Source organism: Girardinichthys multiradiatus, chromosome 3 (assembly GCF_021462225.1).
Source record: "Girardinichthys multiradiatus isolate DD_20200921_A chromosome 3, DD_fGirMul_XY1, whole genome shotgun sequence".
NCBI classification, from domain to species: Eukaryota; Metazoa; Chordata; class Actinopteri; order Cyprinodontiformes; family Goodeidae; genus Girardinichthys; species Girardinichthys multiradiatus.
In genome coordinates this window covers 24,494,706-24,515,001 of record NC_061796.1, presented here as the reverse complement: position 1 = coordinate 24,515,001, position 20,296 = coordinate 24,494,706, and the positions used below count along the sequence as shown (strand labels likewise).

Sequence of the window (20,296 nt, the reverse complement as noted above, 5' to 3'; positions counted from 1 at the left end):
TGAACTGTTCCACCAATTGGCAGGGAACACTAACCTTATTTGGACAGACAAATCACTCTTGCACTAAATAAACACAAACGCTTTTTCTTTATCTAAGTGAACATTTATTAAATCAACAGCCCTGATACACTTTGCTATTCTGATTCAATAATCTTTACCTAGTCAAGCATGCACAATTCTACAAAAAGGGGTATAATAACTAACCAAACAAAAATAAAAACAACATTGAGTGTCTATGGAGATCAAACCAGCAGTTTATGGGCAAAAAGGGTAATGGAACAAAGCTTTGTATTGACTTGGAATGTGGAACATGTAATCGGTACAGCAATACGTTTCACATAGACAGCCCCTTTGGGAGCGGCCTCCACCAGCCTGCAGCCATAAATGGTAAGTGGCCTGTACTTGTATAGTGCTTTATCAAGTCCCCAGAGACCCCAAAGCGCTTCACACTACATTCAGTCATCCACCTATTCATACACACATTCACACATTCCTGACACACATCCCCCCCCCAATAAAAAAAAAAAGTGGGAGCTCAGTGAAATAAACTTTTAGGCGACAACCTGTGGAAAGACACTAAGAGTGAAGACAATGGAACAGTGAGTGTTCCACTATGAGGTTCTAGCGGCAACTTCTGGGCTTCTGAGAACCTCTAATAGTCCAACTTTTAAGTTCACCTGACTCCGCACTCAGGAGTTCAACACACAGTGAGACATGCACAGCTTCAAATCACAGCAGCTTTCAGAGTCCAACAGCAGTCAAAGGATCAATTAGACATTTCATGCACATACAACTTAGAACACATTGGCCTACAATAAGTGGTGATTCTAAATCGCCCTAAAATCCTACTCTATCCTGCCCAAGCTATTTCTATCGCACTAACAGAAATAAAAGAAAAACGAAATGACTTGGTGTCGTCTTCTCTGGAGCAGCGAGTAGAGAGAAGAGAGAAAGAAAAACAGGGGAAAAGAGTTGTTATGCGTTTGTAACAAACTCAAGGATGGTCGGCTTCTTCTTTGGCAAAAGGGGAAAAATATGACGGACCGTCAGCAGTCGACTGGAGCAAAAACAAAGAGGAAATGTCATCTCCTTGGAAAACCTCCATGGGTTTTTCTTGAGTTGTGTGTCAGGTCCACGCCTTTTGATCTCTAAGGCAAAACCTACTGGTCTTCTTATCACAGTAAGCTCTAAGTTCATCGAGCTTCTTATGAGTTAGGCCAGAGAGGAGACTGAATGAAACCCACGTGTGAGTTTCTACTCTCCAATGATGTGCGCTTCCATTGCATGGTTACCGAGTCCCGGTTTCTCGCAGGAGAAAAAGCAATGTTGGAGTGTCTCACGTGCTCTTATATAGCTTGCTGTGACATCACATCAGAGCTGTGACGCCCACTACCTGTAAACTGCCATGCATGCCTTGCTGGCAGGTGTAGTAGCAGACAATGGTCCAGCTGTGTTCACACAGCAGCACACTGTTTACGAACGGACGTCTGTGTATCATTTTTTAAATTGGTGTGCAATGGGAGCTGACAATATAATTACCATTATCATAAAACAACAAATAAAAAAAAGAGCACAAATCTTAAGGCTCCCACACAGTCGGATGTACTTTGCGCAAACTGTCACCCGCGCCGTGTTCTCGCACATTGTCTGTGGTTGTTTGAGGTTTCGTATTAGAGCTCACCAATTTCCTAATTTTTTTGTGACAAATTCCTACACTTTCTGTCAGTGGGGCGAAGAAGGGGAATGGATAGTAGCAAGTTTGATGCACTAGTTGGGAGGCTAGCGCCATTTCTTTTCCACCAGGCATGCACTGCACACCTGTCAGTGTGGTGCATGGTGGCTATGGCCACTCGGTCTATCAGTTCGGTGTCACATATAAAACAGTTTGATGTGACACCGCATACAAATGGGGCCGTTTAAACTGCCATGAAAAAGTTGGATTACGGGTCGCATATGAGTAAAAATCTGATTTGTGCCGCATTTGCCTGCTGTTTGAATGTAGCCAATATCCACAGACCTCTAAGCTTCACGTGTCCTTTAGATTAGCTAGAGAACAGTGTGCAGAGAGCTTCATGGAATAGGTTTCCATAGCTGAGAAACTGCAGCCAAGTCTTGCATCCCCAAGTCCAATTCAAAGCATTGAATGCAATAGTGAGAAGCAGGCTGGCACTGGACTCTAGAGCAGTGCCAGCAGTGTGTTCTCTGGAGTGATTAAAATATGACCTTTTCTGCCAAGAGTCTGGGTTTTGGCAGCTGCCAGGAGAGCAGCACTTACCTGACTGCAGTATGTCAAGTGTAAAGTTCGATGTTTGGTGTTCCAGGAGTTTGGTTTTCTCCTCCAGAGAAATGAGTTCTTAATGCTTCTGCATGCAAAGACATTTTGGACAAGTTTAATTCCCAACTTTTAAGGAAAGGTATGGGGATGTTCCCTTCCTAGTTCAACATGACTGTGTAGTAGTGCACAAAGTAAGGTCCATAAAGACATCTCACAGCAGTGTCTGGCCTTACTTACTGTATGTGCTTCTAGAAAAGTGGTCAAAAATTCCTATGAGAGCTGCAGCTGTTATAGCTGCAAATAGTGGTTTAACATAATATTAAACATAATGGATTGAAAATGAGAACTTAAGTTCCAAAGTGTGTAAAAGTATGTGACCCAACGCATTTGTCAGTATAGTTGTTTGTGGCAAGGTAAAAAACAGTGTGACAGCAATTTTATAAGCATGAATTTATGTCTGGAGACCACATATATGAACTTTTCATTGGCTTAGTTTCCAGGGTTTGTAAATGTTTCTATGTTTTGATTTGCTCCTTAGGATTATTTTTATTTTTTATAATTTTTGCATGTGAATCAGACTTTTCACAAAAAACATTCTACTATTTATGAATAAAATAAGACTTTTGATAGTATATAAGTGTTGTATACCAATCATGATTTTGTTGGGGTTATTAGAGCATTCATTATAAATCCTTTGCAAATACAAGTTAAAACACTCATCTGCCTTCGAGATATTTTTTCAGCGGTTCGTCATCTCTGTTAGAGCAGCTTGGTCACACATGTGCTGATGCTGTATGACAGTGTGGTTGGAAATTACGATTCCCTCTGAACTAACGACATTTTTTTTTCAAAACAAACCAAACTTAATCTGTGGTGATATCCACACAGCATCTTGCTGCCAGTGCACAGCCTCTACAGCTTGAATATTTCATTACACTTTAGATTAAATGTGTGGTGTTTCTGTCCACCTGTCTAGTAAAAAGATGTCAACATATCTTCATATTTACCACTAATTTTTTGCACTTAAATAAAAATTGTCCATTCATATTAAATCCAAAGAAGCCTTCTGTAATTTCTGATTCTTGCTTCACAGTATTTCAGCATGATTTACGAACTGTTGAAGGACCTTACACATTTTTAATTCTAACAAAAGATGAGTAACCGTGTCATGTTGAGCCCAAGTCTTTTGAACACCTAATCTGCCTGGCTATTCAGGGAGATCATTGGTCGATCATCTACTAAACTAGATCTCCACAATGCCCCCCATCTGATCAGAATTCAGGAAGTTAAGAAATGGACAACCACTTTAAAGACCCCACTTGGTCACTTCAGGTAACTTGTGATGCCATTCAGCCTCACAATGATCCATCCGTTTTTTTAAGAGAATAATGTCCTTCATGAGTTCCTCAATGACAATGTGTTTGTTTACCTCCATGGCATAGTCACTTCTTTCTTTATCTCAGTATCAAAAAATTATCTGACTGGTCTTCCAACACCTCCTTGAGAAAGGATGCCACATAAAAGCAGAGAAGTAAAAGACCTTCCTGGAGTATATCCTTGAAAGCAGGCAGGTGAACACAGATTCGAAAAAAATTCAAGCTGTCATAAGACTCTACTTCGAAGGGTCTTTGGATCCAAAGTTGGATACTCTCTGATGTTAGCGTATCTGTCGATCGAAGAACAGCCAAAAGTTAAGTTATGATCTGCTGTTTGTTTATCCAGCAAATCATGAGGGTAATTAAGACAAGCTAGATTATAATACAGATTATAATAAAATATTATTAATTTCTAATTTGGGAAATAATATGAACTGTGATAAAATTGCATACATTTTATTGGTCCCCCTTTCCCTTTTTATTTGTATATAGTTTATTACCTCATTTAACATGTAGTTCGATTGTTGTGTTGTTAAAATTAAATTTTTTGGATAGAGGTTGTGGGAATTTTATTCCATGTGTGTGCAGTGTTTGCTGTTTTGAGAATTGCAGTGCTCGAATCACTCTTTCATCTATTGTTCTAAAACCACGGCCATATTGTGCTGGTTTTAATTGGACAATACTCGAAATAATGAAGGTTATCTAATTGAATTTAAAATGAAGTAGGAGATATGTAATGTAAATCTGCTGGAAGAAAGAAGTAACACCGTAACTTTCTCATGAACTCACCCCCTACTCCAAAGCACATCTTCTTAACACTCCTCCTAATTGACTCAGCTGTTCGAAGAATATGCCATTACAATGTCACTGGTCTGCTAAATGTCTTAAAACTGGTAATTTTCCTCTTCCGTGAGCAGAACACAAGGTAGCAGCCAGCAGACTAATTTGACGTACACAGAGCGCATGAGCTATGCATACAAATTACATCACGAGAGAAGGTGCTGGAAACACGAGATATGCCTTGTTAGAAAGATGAGTGTCTCTAGTTTGTAATGATATCAGACATGGGGTGTTGCTGCAAAAAAAAGGTGCTTTCTGTACCTTTTGGCTCACAGTCAGCCATTTTATTTGGAATGTATGTACCTGACTTTTGTGAAGTGCCTTGAGACGACATGTGTTGTGAATTGGTGCTATATAAATAAACTGAATTGAACTGAATTGAATGTCTTAGGGGCCTTTAAATGTCATTACGTGTTTAAATTGCTGTAAAACTAAACATATTTGTGCAAAACTCATTTGGGGAATTGTTTTGTGAACATTAAAGCCTCCTCTTGTGAGGGATTTAAGAAAAAAAAACTGGCAGCATATGACTTTTTTATAAACGGCGAATATTGGGTGTTGCTCCTCCGGGCAGGTTGGCAGGCCCCTCGGAGGTTCATAGGGTTGACATTGGAGTTCATTGGCAGTTGTTACTGTTTCTTCCGGAGGCAGCTCTGGTTGGCTGGCTTATTTGGACCAGGTGGACCCCTCCTTTATTTTTTTTCTTTGTATGTATTGTTTGTTTTTGCGGATTACAGTTTGTGGCCTGTCTCTAGATGGGGCTGGTGGTCGTTGGGGGCCAGCATCGGGCGGGGGGTCGGTTTCTGGGCCGGTGCCATTCAAGTTCGAGCGGCCCTGTAGTTAGGGCAACAGCTGAAATTTTGAAGTCATAGACAACTGCAGCTTGTACTTACTTATATAAGGCTAGTATCATTTGGCTAAAATGCAGACCACTTCATCACACGTCTCTATAACTTGTCAATTAACTTGATTTTACACAAGAGCAGTGCTTTTGATAGCAGACTACAGTCACATGTTTGATGTTATGAAGACTACTGTGCTGCTTTTTATGGTTTAGGCTCGGTTTGAATTTATACCAGTTAAGTTCATATTCTGGTTTGTTTTCTGGTTTGTCTGTATTGTTTTGAGTAAGATGTACAGAAGTACACCCCTCACAAGTTGAGAAATATTATATTATATATTTTCATGGGACAACACTGAAGATATGATACTTTGATACAGTGTAAAGTAGTGTACAGGTTTTGTGCCCAGAATCTCAGTATTTTGTGTGGCCACCGTTATTTTTCAGCACAGCCTGAATTGTTTTGGGCATGGAGTTTACTAGAGCATCACAGTTTTCCACTTGAATCCTCTTCCATGATGACATCACAGAGCAGGTGGATAATAGAGACCTTGCAGTCCTCCACCTTCCGTTTCAGGAAGATGCTCAATAGGGTTTAGGTCTGGAGACTTCCTTTGCCAGTCCAGCACCTTTATCCTCAGTTTCTTTAATAGGGCGACCCAGTTTCCAAAGGGATTGGATTTTGCTCTGCTTCAGCATGTCACAGTATATGTTGGCATTCATAGTTTCCTCAGTGAACTATACAGGTCCTTCTCAAAAAATTAGCATATTGTGATAAAGTTCATTATTTTCCATAATGTAATGATGAAAATATAACATTCATATATTTTAGATTCATTGCACACTAACTGAAATATTTCAGGTCTTTTATTGTCTTAATACGGATGATTTTGGCATACAGCTCATGAAAACCCAAAATTCCTATCTCACAAAATTAGCATATTTCATCCGACCAATAAAAGAAAAGTGTTTTTAATACAAAAAACGTCAACCTTCAAATAATCATGTACAGTTATGCACTCAATACTTGGTCGGGAATCCTTTTGCAGAAATGACTGCTTCAATGCGGCGTGGCATGGAGGCAATCAGCCTGTGGCACTGCTGAGGTCTTATGGAGGCCCAGGATGCTTCGATAGCGGCCTTTAGCTCATCCAGAGTGTTGGGTCTTGAGTCTCTCAACGTTCTCTTCACAATATCCCACAGATTCTCTATGGGGTTCAGGTCAGGAGAGTTGGCAGGCCAATTGAGCACAGTGATACCATGGTCAGTAAACCATTTACCAGTGGTTTTGGCACTGAGGTGCCTTGATACAGCACTCTGGGAACAGCCTATTCGTTCAGAAATTTCTTTCTGTGTCTTACCCTCTTGCTTGAGGGTGTCAATAGTGGCCTTCTGGACAGCAGTCGGGTCGGCAGTCTTACCCATGATTGGGGTTTTGAGTGATGAACCAGTCTGGGAGTTTTAAAGGCCTCAGGAATCTTTTGCAGGTGTTTAGAGTTAACTTGTTGATTCAAATGATTAGGTTCATAGCTTGTTTAGAGACCCTTTTAATGATATGCTAATTTTGTGAGATAGGAATTTTGGGTTTTCATGAGCTGTATGCCAAAATCATCTGTATTAAGACAATAAAAGACCTGAAATATTTCAGTTAGTGTGCAATGAATCTAAAATATATGAAGGTTAAATTTTCATCATGACATTATGGAAAATAATTAACTTTATCACAATATGCTAATCTTTTGAGAAGGGCCTGTATATATTATATATATTTCCAAGAATCCCTCATGAGGACAAAACTATCGAGGCACGTGACGTCGCCCGGTACGTTGGAGCCGGGGTCCCACCCTGGAGCCAGGCCTGGGGTCGGGACTCACTGGAGAGCGCCTGGCCGGCCAAGCCCAAACAAGAGACGCGAGGCCATCCCCCAGTGGGCCCACCACCTGCAGGGGGAACCGTGAGGGACCGGTGCAAAGAGGATTGGGTGGCGGACGAAAGTGGAGACCTCAGCAGCCTGATCCCCGGATGCTTAGGCTGGCTCTAGGGACGTGGAATGTCACCTCGCTGTGGGGGAAGGAGCCTGAGCTTGTGTGGGAGGTCGAGAGATATCGACTAGAAATATTCGGGCTTGCCTCCACGCACAGCGTGGGCTCTGGAACCCATCTCATTGAGAGGGGTTGGACTCTCTTCTACTGTGGAGTGGCCCACGGGGAGAGGCGGCGGGCTGGTGTGGGTTTGATTGTTGCCCCCCAGCTCAGCCGTCTCGTGTTGGGGTTTACCCCAGTGGATGAGAGGGTCGTATCCCTGCGCCTTCGGGTTGGGGATAGGTCTCTGACTGTCGTCTCGGCCTATGGGCCGAGCGGTAGTGCGGAGTACCCGGCCTTCTTGGTGTCCCTGTTGGGAGTGCTGGATAGTGCCCCTCCCGGGGACTCCATTATTCTGCTGGGGGACTTCAACGCCCACGTGGGAAACGACAGTGACACCTGGAGAGGCATGATTGGGAGGAATGGCCTCCCCGATCTAAATCTGAGCGGTGTTTTGTTATTGGACTTCTGTGCTAGTCACAGATTGTCCATAATGAACAACATGTTCAAACATAAGGGTGTCCACTTGGCACCAGGACACCCTATGCAGGAGGTCGATGATCGACTTTGTTGTCGTATCATAAGACCTTCGGCCGCATGTTATGGACACTCTGATGAAGAGAGGGGCTGAGCTGTCCACTGATCACCACCTGGTGGTGAGTAGGATCCGCTGGAGGAGGAGAAAGCCCGACAGACTTGGCAGGCTCAAGCGCATAGTGAGGGTCTGCTGGGAATGCCTGGCAGAGCCCTCGGCCAGGGATGTATTCAACTCCCACCTCCGGGAGAGCTTTGAGCAGAGCCTGGGGGATGTTGGACACATAGAGTCCGAGTGGACCATGTTCTCCGCATCTATTGTCGATGCTGCTGCCCGTAGCTGCGGCCATAAGGTCTGCGGTGCCTGTCGCGGCGGCAATCCCAGAACCCGGTGGTGGACACCGGCAGTGAAGGGGTCTTGTCAAGCTGAAGAAGGAGTCCTATTGGCTGTGGTTGGCTTGTGGGACTCCTCAGGTGGCTGACGGGTACCGTGAGGCCAAGCGTGCTGCGGCCCGGGCTGTGGCAGAAGCAAAAACTCGGGCCTGGGAGGAGTTCGGTGAGGCCATGCAGAAGGACTACCGGTTGGCCTCGAAGCGATTCTGGCAAAACGTCCGGCGCCTCAGGAGGGGGAAGCAGTGTTTCGACAACACTTTTTATAGTCGGGTTGGGAGGCTGCTGACCTCGACTGAGGACATTATCGGGCGGTGGCAGGAGTACTTCGAGGATCTCCTCAATCATGCCATCACGCATTCTGTGGTGGAAACAGAGACTGGGAACTCGGGGTTGGACTCTTTCATCACCCAGGCTGAAGTCACCGAGGTGGTTATAAAGTAGGCAAGGCTTCGGGGGTGGATGAGATCCGCCCTGAGTACCTCAGATCTCTGGATGTTGTTGGGCTGTCATGGTTGACACGCCTCTTCAACATTGCGTGGCGGTCGGGGACAGTGCCTCTGGACTGGCAGACAGGGGTGGTGGTCCCCCTTCATAAGAAGGGGGACCGGAGGCTGTGTTCCAACTACAGGGGATCACACTCCTCAGCCTCCCTGGTAAGGCCTATGGCAGGGTATTGGAGAGGAGAGTCCGGCCGATAGTCAAACCTCGGCTTCAGGAGGAGCAGTGTGGTTTTCGTCCCGGCCGTGGAACACTGCTGGACCAGCTCTATAACCTCTACAGGGTGCTCGAGGGTTCATGGGAGTTTGCCCAACCGGTTCACATGTGTTTTGTGAACCTGGAGAAGGCATTCGGCTGTGTCCCTCGTGATGCCCTGTGGGGGTTGCTCCAGGAGTATGGAATCGGGGGCCCTTTATTAGGGGCCATCCGGTCCCTGTACGAGCGGAGCAGGAGTTTGGTCCACATTGCCGGCACTAAGTTGGACCTGTTCCCGGTGCATGTTAGACTCCGGCAGGGCTGCCCTTTGTCACCGGTCCTGTTCATAACTTTTATGGACAGGATTTCTAGATGCAGCCAAGGGCCAGAGGGGGTCTGGTTTGGGGACCAGTGGATTTTGTCTCTTCTTTTGCGGATGACGTGGTCCTGCTGGCTCCCTCTAGCCAAGACCTACAGCATGCGCTGTGGCGGTTCGCAGCTGAGTGTGAAGCGGCTGGGATGAAGATCAGCTCCTCCAAGTCCGAGGCCATGGTACTCGACCAGAAAAGGGTGGCCTGTCCTCTTCAGGTTTGAGGGAGTTCCTGCCTCAAGTGGAGGAGTTTAAGTATCTCGGGGTCTTGTTCACGAGTGGGGCAAAAAGGGAGCGGGAGATTGACAGACGGATCGGTGCGGCTGCTGCAGTAATGGGTGCACTGTGCTGGTCCGTTGTGGTGAAGAGAGAGCTGAGTCGAAAAGCAAAGCTCTCAATTTACCGGTCGGTCTACGTTCCTACCCTCACCTATGGCCATGAACTTTGGGTCATGACCGAAAGAACGAGATCCCGGATACAAGCGGCTGAAATGAGCTTCTCCGTAGGGTGGCCGGGCACTCCCTTAGAGATAGGGTGAGGAGTAGAGCCGCTGCTCCTCCACATCGAGAGGAGCCAGTTGAGGTGGCTCGGGCATCTATACCGGATGCCTCCTGGACGCCTTCCTTGGAAGGTGTTCCAGGCACGTCCCACCGGGAGGAGGCCCAGGGGACTGCCCAGGACCCACTGGAGGGACTATGTCTCTCGGCTGGCCTGGGAATGCCTTGGGCTCCACCCGGAGGAGCTGGAGGAGGTGTCTGGGGAGAGGGACGTCTCTGCTGAGTCTTCTGCCCCCGCGACTCGGTCCCGGATAAGCGGAAGACGATGAGTACAACGATATATATTTCCCTACCCTTTGATCCGCAGTGAGCAAACAGCTACACCGCTGACATTGATTCTCAGCATCAGTTAAACACCCCACAATCTTGTGCTACATAATTGTCACTGTCACATGACCAAATAAATACCACGTGACCAACCTCCTCCCCTCCTCCTTCCAAAATGCACGTAAAACCAACAAAAAGATGATAATGAACATACAAATGTCCCATCTCTGTAAAATGCTCTGTTGGATGTTTGCTGGGAGTCAAAAGTCAAAAAAAGTAGTTAAACTGAACAGATAAGACTAATATAGGAGGAAATTGACGGGTTTTTTGATAGCAGCAAGGTTTGGGTAAGATCTATTTTTTTGTTTAGACTGAAATGTACGTAATAATTTATGCTGTTCTGTTGCTGTTTCCACAGAAAGCAAAGTGTGGAATCAGTGAATATTAAATAGTGTATGTTGCTGCCAGAAAACCCAACAAAAATCTTCATGTCTTTCTTGTGTTATTTGACACTGGTTAATAATGTTATCATATAACCTGCAGGTTGTATGAAGTTTGGTCACATTAAAGAAAAATCCAGATCTCTCCAAACTTTCATTATGTATAGTGATTTGTTGCAATGCTGTACATGTTTGAACTGTGTTGTTTTTTTATGGCTTAGTATGGTGTACTATATGTGACTATAGTGTAGTTTTTGCTCACACCATGTTTTCTTCAAAGCCACACAGGTCAGCCCTTCAGAACTACAAGATGTGTTTCAAGAAGCCTCCACCAGTATCTTCCAGATCAACGCCAACGGTAAAGTTATGACTCAAGTTCAGTGTGTACTGTATGTGTGTGGGTAAAATGAAGGCACACCCCTCTTCAAATTCTAGGTTTCTATGTACTTTGTATCTCCTTTTTTGATGTACGTTTGGTTGTAGTTTTTACTGAGAGATTTACTTAATATTCTGTTTGAGTTAAAACAAAAAACAAACAAAAAAAAAACTCCAAACCTTGACTGGTTCCGTTCGGTCCCCAGGAACTAGCTGGTGGTATTGATCTTCATCGACAAACCGCTAAACATTTGTGTATTTTTGAATTTAAAAAAACTCATCTGAAGTTAGTCATTAAGCTTTAATTTTAACACAACTTTAATTCTGATGGAACTCTTCCCTTAGTGAATCATCTAGGTTTACTTTAGGTTAGACCAAGGCCTCATCCCCCCATCATAGCTCTACCCATACGTTGTGCACTACCACCCTAGAATGTTTTCTGTGATGTTGATTGATAGCTAAGGGGCACAACTGTCTAGCCCTTAACTAAGATCTTACAAGGACACAGTTAAAATTAAGGTGTAACAGCTGTGATCACAAATGTAAATGTATTTCCTTCATTTTTTATTTTTATTCACATTACACCATCTAACATCCACATTAAGTCTCTGTGCAATCAATTACACTATCATTGTCAGTAGCTGTTTAGTTCTCAAGAATAGATGTGTCATTGTCACTACAGTCAATATTCTCTTCACCGCAACATGAAAGTAACATTGTATCATCATTCAAAATGTGTTATCCCCACAGCTAGAACAAAACAAACACAGCAGTGTTTGTTTTGATGCATTTCAAGACGTTACATTTGGTATTAACTTGTTCCACCTTAAAAAGCCCCTTAAGACTGCATCTGTTTTTTGCTTGTAAATAATTATTTCATTTTTAGGCAAAGAAAACTATCTAAACAAATCTGGCCCTGTCTAAATGTGTAATGCCCTTTAAACTTAATGAGTGGCTTAGCCAGCCTTGGAAGCAACAACTGCCATCAAGTGCTTTTAATTACTGGGAAGTTCTTTCACATTTTAGCCCTATCTGGTTTGCAAAAATGTTTAAATTCAGCCACACTGATAGTATGTTGACCATGAACAGCATGTTTTTGGTGCACCACAGCATCTCACAATTTTGACTAGGCCATTTCAAAACCTTTTTTTGGAACCATTCAGAGGTAGACTTCCTAGATTGCCTTGGATCATTGACTCACTGCAACTGTGGTTGAGCTTAAGGTCACAGTGATCACTGGAGATTCTCCTTCAAGGGTTTTTGCATTAATAATTGAACAAATTAATGAGTGAAATCCCAAACTATTATTTAAGATAAATACGATCAAACTTTATTGTCCCCAAGGGGCAGTTAGCAAAGAGCAATTCAAAGAAAAGTAGGTACAAATGCAACTAACAGAAACACAATTAAACCAAAACATTCAGAATTCAGAATCAGCTTCATTGCACAGTTTGTACAGACAAACAAGGAATTTTACTCCAGTACACTTTGCTCTCAGTGAGGATTTATTTATGTATATATGGCAGTGGAAATAAAGAATATCTTTTCAAATGCAAATATATACACAATTGGTTCTTGATACAACCAGGATACTAACATTGGCTTCTATAGTCTCTATATGGAACTATGAAGTCAAATTATTAATGAGGCTAACACAGCAGGAACAAATTAAAATTTCTACCTTTTGTATTTCACTTGTTTTCCAGAATTAGCTGCTCAGTGTGGCAGCATGTTGGAGTAGCTCTGTTACCTTCATTCTGATATATTCTTTTTTTAAGGACTCTAATTACTCAGGTGGTGGATACATTTTTTTTTGTTTGGACGATTATCCTCTCCAGTATTGGAAGTGTGCAGCTAAAATGATTTTTGCAGCTACATTGTTTTTACATTTGTTATGATCAGGGGTGAAAGTAGTTTTAAAAAGTAGTTCTTGCCAGTACGTAGGGGCGGAGCTAGAGGGGGGGCTGGGGAGGCATACATATATATATATATATATATATATATATATATATATAATGTGTGTGTGTTAATTGTTACTCTCATCTGTAGCCCCCTCGAGATCTCTCTCTAATTTGCAGCAAAGTCCAAACTCAAACTAATTAAAATGTATCAATACTTTACTGTACTGTTGGCAATGCAAGACAAGGAACATTTATTTAAATAGCACTTTTCAGTAGGAAGACAATTCAAGGTGCTGTACATGAAAAAAAAAAACAGAAAGAGACATAATAGGAAAAGTACATTACACTGGCATAAAGGTAATTAAATAATTAATGAACACAAATAATTAAAGAGAGTAAAAATTAATAATTAAAATGATAAGATGATAATAAAAAAGATAACAAATAATATTAAATATTACTTTAGTTTTGTTTTGATTCAGCTGAAGAATATTTTGGCACATCCATGCATTGATTTCTTCTAAGCATGTACCCAGTGCTTGAATGGGTTCATAGTCACCTGGTGACATCATAACGTATAGCTTTGTGTCGTCTGCATAGTTATAATAACTTACGTTGTTGTTTATTATAATCTGAGTTAGGGGGAGCATGTAGATATTGAATAGCAGGGGCCCCAAGATTGACCCTTGGGGAATGCCACATGTGATTTTTGTGGTCTCTGATGTAAAGTTTCCTACTGACACAAAAAAGTACCTGTACTTTAAACAGGATTCAAACCAAACAAGTGCTTCTCCAAAAAGGCCGAGGCCAGTTTTTCAGGAGCTTTAATAAAATGGAGTTATCAACTGTGTCGAATGCTGCACTAAGGTCCAATAATACCAGCACTGTGGTTCTTCCACAGTTTTAATTTATACGGATGTCACTGAATACCTTGACAAGGGCAGTCTATGTACCGTGGTGAGAACGGAAGCCTAACTGGAAGACATCGAAGCGGCTGGTCATTGTTAGGAAGTTGTTTAACTGCTGAAACACAGCTTTTTCAATAATCTTACTGATGAAGGGGAGGTTTGAGATAGGCCCGTAGTTCTGCAGTAGCAGCTTGTTTAAGTAGTCTTTTTCAATAGCGTTGTGTTAATTTTTGTTTTTAGGGCCTGGGGGAAAACACTTGAAAAAGGGATGTGTTTATTATTTGAGTTAAATAAAATGTGATGACAGGCAAAGCTTTCTTAAGGAAGGCTGTGGGTATAACATCAAGACAGCAGGAATTAGAGCTTAGTTGCTGTACGATTTCTTCAAAGTTTTTGTAGTTTATTTGGTGAAATTGAGATTTTTCTCAAAGTCAGTTCTAGTTGGAAACAACTTTGGTACTGGACTTGATATGGATGTGTTGATTGCCCCTCTGATCTTTAAGGTTTTTTCATTTAAGAAGTTAGCAAATTTGTTGCAGGCCCTGGTAGAGTGGAGTTCAGATGCTATAGTTACATGAGGGTTTGTTTACCTGTTAACCGTGTCAAATAATTATTCGTGTTTTTTGCTGATGAGAAAAACAATGCGAGATAGTTGGAAAACAGGTTTGATGAACCCAGGTATCTGAAATGCAGTATTATGTGTTTCACTGAGACATGGCTGCAGGATCATATCACCATCTCCAGTGTCTCTCTGTCAGGCTTTCTAACCATACAAGCTGACAGAGGCTTAAAGAGGAGCGTCAAACGCAAAGGAGGTGGACTAGTAGTACTTGTGAACAACAGATGGTGTAATCCAGAACACGTTACTGTGATTAGTTATTTCTGCAGCCCAGATATTGAACTGTTAGCGGTAAAATTTCGGCCATATTTTTTTACCAAGGATGTTCATCAGTGTTATGATTTGGGGTTGTTTGGTTATTGTTTTCGGTTTTTTCTTTTTATCTTTTTCACAGTTGAAGTTTTGAATCGTTCTTCTGTTTGTTTTCCTGGTCATGCTTTAGTTTTTGTATTCATGTTTTGCTAAGTTGTTTTCTTGGATTGGGCTTCTGGTTATGCTTTGATTTCATGTTTTTCTAGTTTGATTTCTTTTAGTTTGTATTCTTGAATTCCTGTTTTTTTCCGCAGCCACGTTTTGTTCTGTATGTCAATTAAGTTTATTCAGTTCACCTGCTCAAAGTTAATCTGTCTCCATGCTCCACCTGGTTTTCACTCCATATATACACACCTGTTCAGTTAGTCATCGCGGAAACAATTCTCATATCATGTCTTGTTTTCAATGTTTTCAATTCATGCTCATGTCCTGCTGTTCACGCCAAGCCTGTCTTGCCAGCCTGCCCATGTCTGTTTTTGCCGTCACATCCTGTGAGTGAGTTTTTCTTTTGTTATTAAATATTTTTCCACTTATCATCATGCTGCCTGCTAGTCTGCATTCTGGGTTTGTCCGTTGCTCAAGCCCCAACACATCAGTATTATTTTGGCAACAGTTTACATTCCACCATCAGCTGTTGCCGACACTGTATGTTATGTCTTCAGCTTAGTTGTTGCTAAGCTACAGATGCAATACCCCAATGTGTTTGTGGCAATATCTGGTAATTTTAACTTCTTTCTCTGCTACACTTCCAACGTTTCAACAGTTTGTCAGCTGTTCTACCAGAGAAAATAAAACATTGGATTTGTTATATGCAAATGTCCATGACTCATACATCTCTAAAGACATCCTATAGGCAAATAAGGTCTCAATATTGTTTCTCTCTGCTCGGAATATAAGCCTCTTGTTCAGAAGCAACCTGTCATAAAAAGAACGGTGAGAAGATGGTCACAGGAAGCTGAGTAAGCCTACATGGAGAGGACATCAATGCCATTACTGAGTGTGTGACCAACTATATGAACGTCTGTGTGGACAACACCATCTCCACCAGAACAGTGAGATGCTTCTGCAATAACAAACCCTGGGTCACCAGTGACTTGAAGGACCTGCTTAATTAGAAACAAAGCCTTCAGAGAAGGAGACAGGAAGTCAAGATAAGAGACAGGAAGGAGGTGTGCAAGAAGCAGCTGGAGAGCAAGCTGAACCAGAATAAGGCTGCAGGTCCAGATAGTGTCAGCCCTACAGCCCTGAAGGCCTGTGCAGAGCGGCTCTGTGGGATTCTGCAGCACCTCTTCAACATTAGCCTGGCACAGAGGAATGTTCCAGTGTTGTAGAAGACATTTTGATCATGTTCTTTTATTTCTCCAGTTCATTTAACACAATTCAACCTGATGTGCATTGTCAGAAACTCAAGAAGACTCAGGTGCAGGCCTCAACAATCTCATGGATCAAAGACTACCTGACAAACAGACCACAGTTTGTGAGACTGAAGGGTTGTGTGTCTAACCAGGTAGTCAGCAGCATAGGAGCTCCTCAGGGGATTGTACTCTCACCATTCCTTTTTACTCTGTACAACTCAGACTTCAGGTACATCTGCAGAAATACTCAGATGATTCTGCAATTGTAGGTTGGATAAGAGATGGACAGGAAGCTGAGTACAGGGAGCTGGTGGACCGCTTTGTGGCATGATGTGGAAACAATCATCTCATCTTGAATGCGAATAAAACAAATTATATTATTGTAGTTTTTAAGAGAAACAGGAATAGGTCAAACACTATTTCCATCATGGGAGAAGAGGTAGAGGTGGTGAAGGAGTATAAATACCTCGGTGTTAACCTGGACTACAGACTGGAGTGGAGATGCAACTGTGAAGCCATCTACAAGAAGGGACAGAGCAGACTGTACTTCCTAAGGAAGCTTAGAACCTTCAGTGTTTGCAGCAAGATGCTGCATATCTTCTATAAGTCGGTTGTGGAGAGTGTGATCTTGTCTGCCATCATCTGTTGGGGAAGAAGCATCAGAGCCAGGGACTTAAAAAAGCTCAAAAAACTGATAAAGAAGGCTGGCTTTGTTCTGGGGCTCCTCTAGAACCTCTGAAGATCATTGTGCAAAGAAGGATTCTTTATAAAATGAAGAACATTATGGAGAACCCTGAGCATCCTCTTCATGAGACTGTTGTACAACAACAGAGTGTCTTCAGTCAGAGGCTTCTTCAGATCTGCTGTAAGACAGAGCGCTAGGAGATCCTTCCTGCCCACAGCCATCAGTATCTACAACAGCTCTTTGAAGAAACCTGCATAAAATGAGCTACCACAACATTTAAATTCCCTTTGGGATTAATAACATATTTTTGAATTTGAATTGAATTAGAATTTATCACCATGTATCTGCAGCCCGATGTCAGCAGCTTATATTTATAGTATAGTGGTGGCTTGGGTTAGCATGGATAGCTTCAGCCTTCCTTGTGACTCTTGTTCTGCAGATCTGTTGGAGCTCGAAAGGAATAGTCCCCTTAGTTTTGCTGCACATCTATTCAATGCTGTTTAGTCTTTTTCAGGGACTCAAACTAACAATTAGAAGAAAATGTAGAAATAACTCAATATAACCTTAGTAAATATTCTTTGTATTTACTCTATTTCTCTAATGGAATGTTTTTGATGATCTGAAACATTATAGCATAAACAGAAGAAATCTGTAAGGTGGACATATTTTAGGGGCACACTGTTGTCTCTGTTAATGTACAAACACTCAGCAACGCTTCATAATATATTGATTACTTGAATGAGAACCTTGTTTTGCAGAGGGTTATCTTCACCACTGCTTGGCTAGGACTAGGTCCAAGTTTTGGACTATTTTACACCATTACTGAAAAATGCTGATTCAGATTAACTTTGATGTGTTTTAGTTATGTTATAAACTTCTGTTTAGATCAAATAAGGGCTTGAACTTTGGGTTAGATAAGCTCATCACTGGGCTTGATTATAACAGAATACTGATTTAAGGTTTGTTCTTCAGAGTTTTTGATTTGGTTTTATTGAGATGATGATTCTATGATTCCTAAAATGTATTAAAATTATGTGGTCTGAATTGCAATTAGGCATTTCGATTCTAGTTTATTTATTTAAAATATTTTATGCTTGTTGTTTGGATTCTGGAAGTGTCTGGAGGTGTGTGTGATTCCAGGATATTCTCTCAAGTTGATTTCATTCATTTGTTCCTTCAGTTGTCACCTTGGAGAAAAGTCTTCAGTCACTGGGCACATCCAGAGACACAGCAGAGCTGCGTCAGAGCCTGTGAGTAACACACAGCCACAAGCTAAGTAGTCTTATTTTCTTTTTGTTTTTACATCCTCCTCCATATTGATTTCTGTTTTCAACTGAGCTCCTACAAATGTCCAGATTCAACATTGTTGACAAAGTGTCCAATCTGAGATGATTGCACCCGTCTAAAATGCATCACATCCTGCTGTTTTAGCTGGCATGTCATCAATCCCATCGAACAATTCTATGATGGCCTTGGAAGCTTTCAGTGGTTGGCTGCATTTACTTTTACCTGTCTGTATTTGTTTTGTTGCATTGATGCTGTTTGTTAACTAAAGAAAAGAAAGAAAGAAACCACGGATCTGGTTCTTCCAAAAGATTTCCACAGAAGGATGCTTTTGCTCATTCAGTCGGAATCCAGATTTCCGTACAAGTAAAGCTCCCACTTTAGTCCTAACCATTTACAGTACTTTGCCAAAATATTCCCACCCTTTGAACCTTTCCACATTTTGTCAAATTTTGTTTCACTAGGATTTCTTTTGAAGGGCCAGCAAAGAGTAGTGCATAATTGTGGAGTGTTTTTATGATTTTTATATGGTTTTGTGGCATGATTGTCTTTTAGAGAGATCCACAGCAGAGGTAGGAGCACCTGTTCATAGTACAGTTATTCACTGTACACTCAATGAATCTGGTCTTCATTGAAGAGTGGCAAGAAGGAAGCAAATTCTGAAAGAAAGTCATAAGAACTCATGTTTGCAGTTTACCATGAGCAAAGCAAACAAGGTCCATGGAGACTATGGGGCCAAATGGAATCAATATTTAGTCAGGCCTGGAGGTGCCACTTTCACATGCTCAGAGAATTTGTTACAAGTATATTCATCATATCTTTCAGGAAGGTGAAGAGCTCTGTGTCCCAGAGGTCAATGGGTTTTTGTGCTAAGTCTGTATTTTAGTCCCACAAATAAGGTAAAAGACTATGTGAAGATATAGGCTAAGGCTGGTTCATTCAAACATTCAAACTAATTCTGTACCACATTGGGCTGAAATGCCACTCAGAGAGGAAGAAGCCATTAATCCAAAAATGACATAAAAAGCCAGATTACTGTTTAGAAACATGTTCTTTGGTTTAATAAATCTAGAATCCAAGTGTCTGGCCATTATTTCCATTGTTACATGAAAAGGAAAAAGGACAAGCTTGCCAGCCTGAGAACTTCCTGTAAAGCTCAGGGATGGAAGCATGTTCTGTTCTGATACAGGGATGACTGGTGTACTTCTCAAATTAGATAGCATCATAAGTAAAGAGCATTATGAGGAAATATAGAGACACAAGTTAGATCTTGTTGACATTTTAGCATCAACATTGTTACAAGTTTGTGTTAATATTCATAAAGATGAGATACAATAATGCCTATATTACCACCAAATATAGAGACATTCTATAAATTACAATATTATTGAGAAGTTCATTTATTTCAGTAACTTAATTCACTAAGTAAAACACATCATATTATTTATATGCTATTTACACACAGACTGAAGTTTTAAACCCTATATTTCTGTTTATTATGAGGATTGTTTGCTTACAGTTAATGAAAACAAGACATTTAAGAGTAGATTACATCAGACTAATAAAATAACATTGTTAATGGAGAATTATTAGCTTAATTAAAAGTATGTTTAAGATCTGCTAAAAGATTATTTTAGAAAGGTACTTAATCTGACAAATGAGCCTCATAGGAACACATATTCTATTTTATTGAAAATGACTGTAGTAGCCGAAGCCCTTCCTTGAAGGCACTGGCGGATGGTGGAAGAGGCTGGGGAGTGAGGCTGAGTGTCGGCGGAGCGCGAAACTTCGGTTTGAAAACGCTGGTCTACTTAGAACCCCACAGTGGTAGAAATTATTTACTTTTGGAAGTGGCAGTAAAAGGCATAAACTGGTATGTGAATGGTTCAGAATGGATACACAGGAGGACAATATGGACTTTGATGAATGGACGCCAGTAAGTAGAGGGAGAGGACGTGGAAGAGGTAAAGCAGAAGAAGGGAAATTGCTAGACAGCCAAAGGAGTAAAAGAGAGCTGGAAGAAAACAGTTCTGAAGAAGAGGGAGTAGTTAGGAGGAAAATCAGAAGGGAAGAATGTAAAATAATATTAAAGATAAAAAATGAAGAAGAAAAAGAGAACCTGAGTGTTATTTCACTATCTAGATAAATAAAAAAAAAGATAGGAGATGTTGAAATGGTGAAGGTCTTGAG

The 20,296-nt window shown here is 41.6% G+C and overlaps 1 protein-coding gene across 4 annotated transcripts in view; it reads left to right on the top strand.

Annotated features, from left to right (window-relative positions):
- Positions 1-20,296, top strand: part of tsnare1 (T-SNARE Domain Containing 1) — a 265,587-nt gene that overhangs the window by 104,977 nt on the left and 140,314 nt on the right. For all 4 annotated transcript variants that reach the window (XM_047362034.1, XM_047362037.1, XM_047362035.1 and 1 more), the window contains exons 3-4: positions 10,948-11,025; positions 18,003-18,072. In XM_047362034.1, the coding sequence (XP_047217990.1) occupies positions 10,948-11,025; positions 18,003-18,072 (148 nt within the window). The remainder of the gene's footprint in view (positions 1-10,947; positions 11,026-18,002; positions 18,073-20,296) is intronic.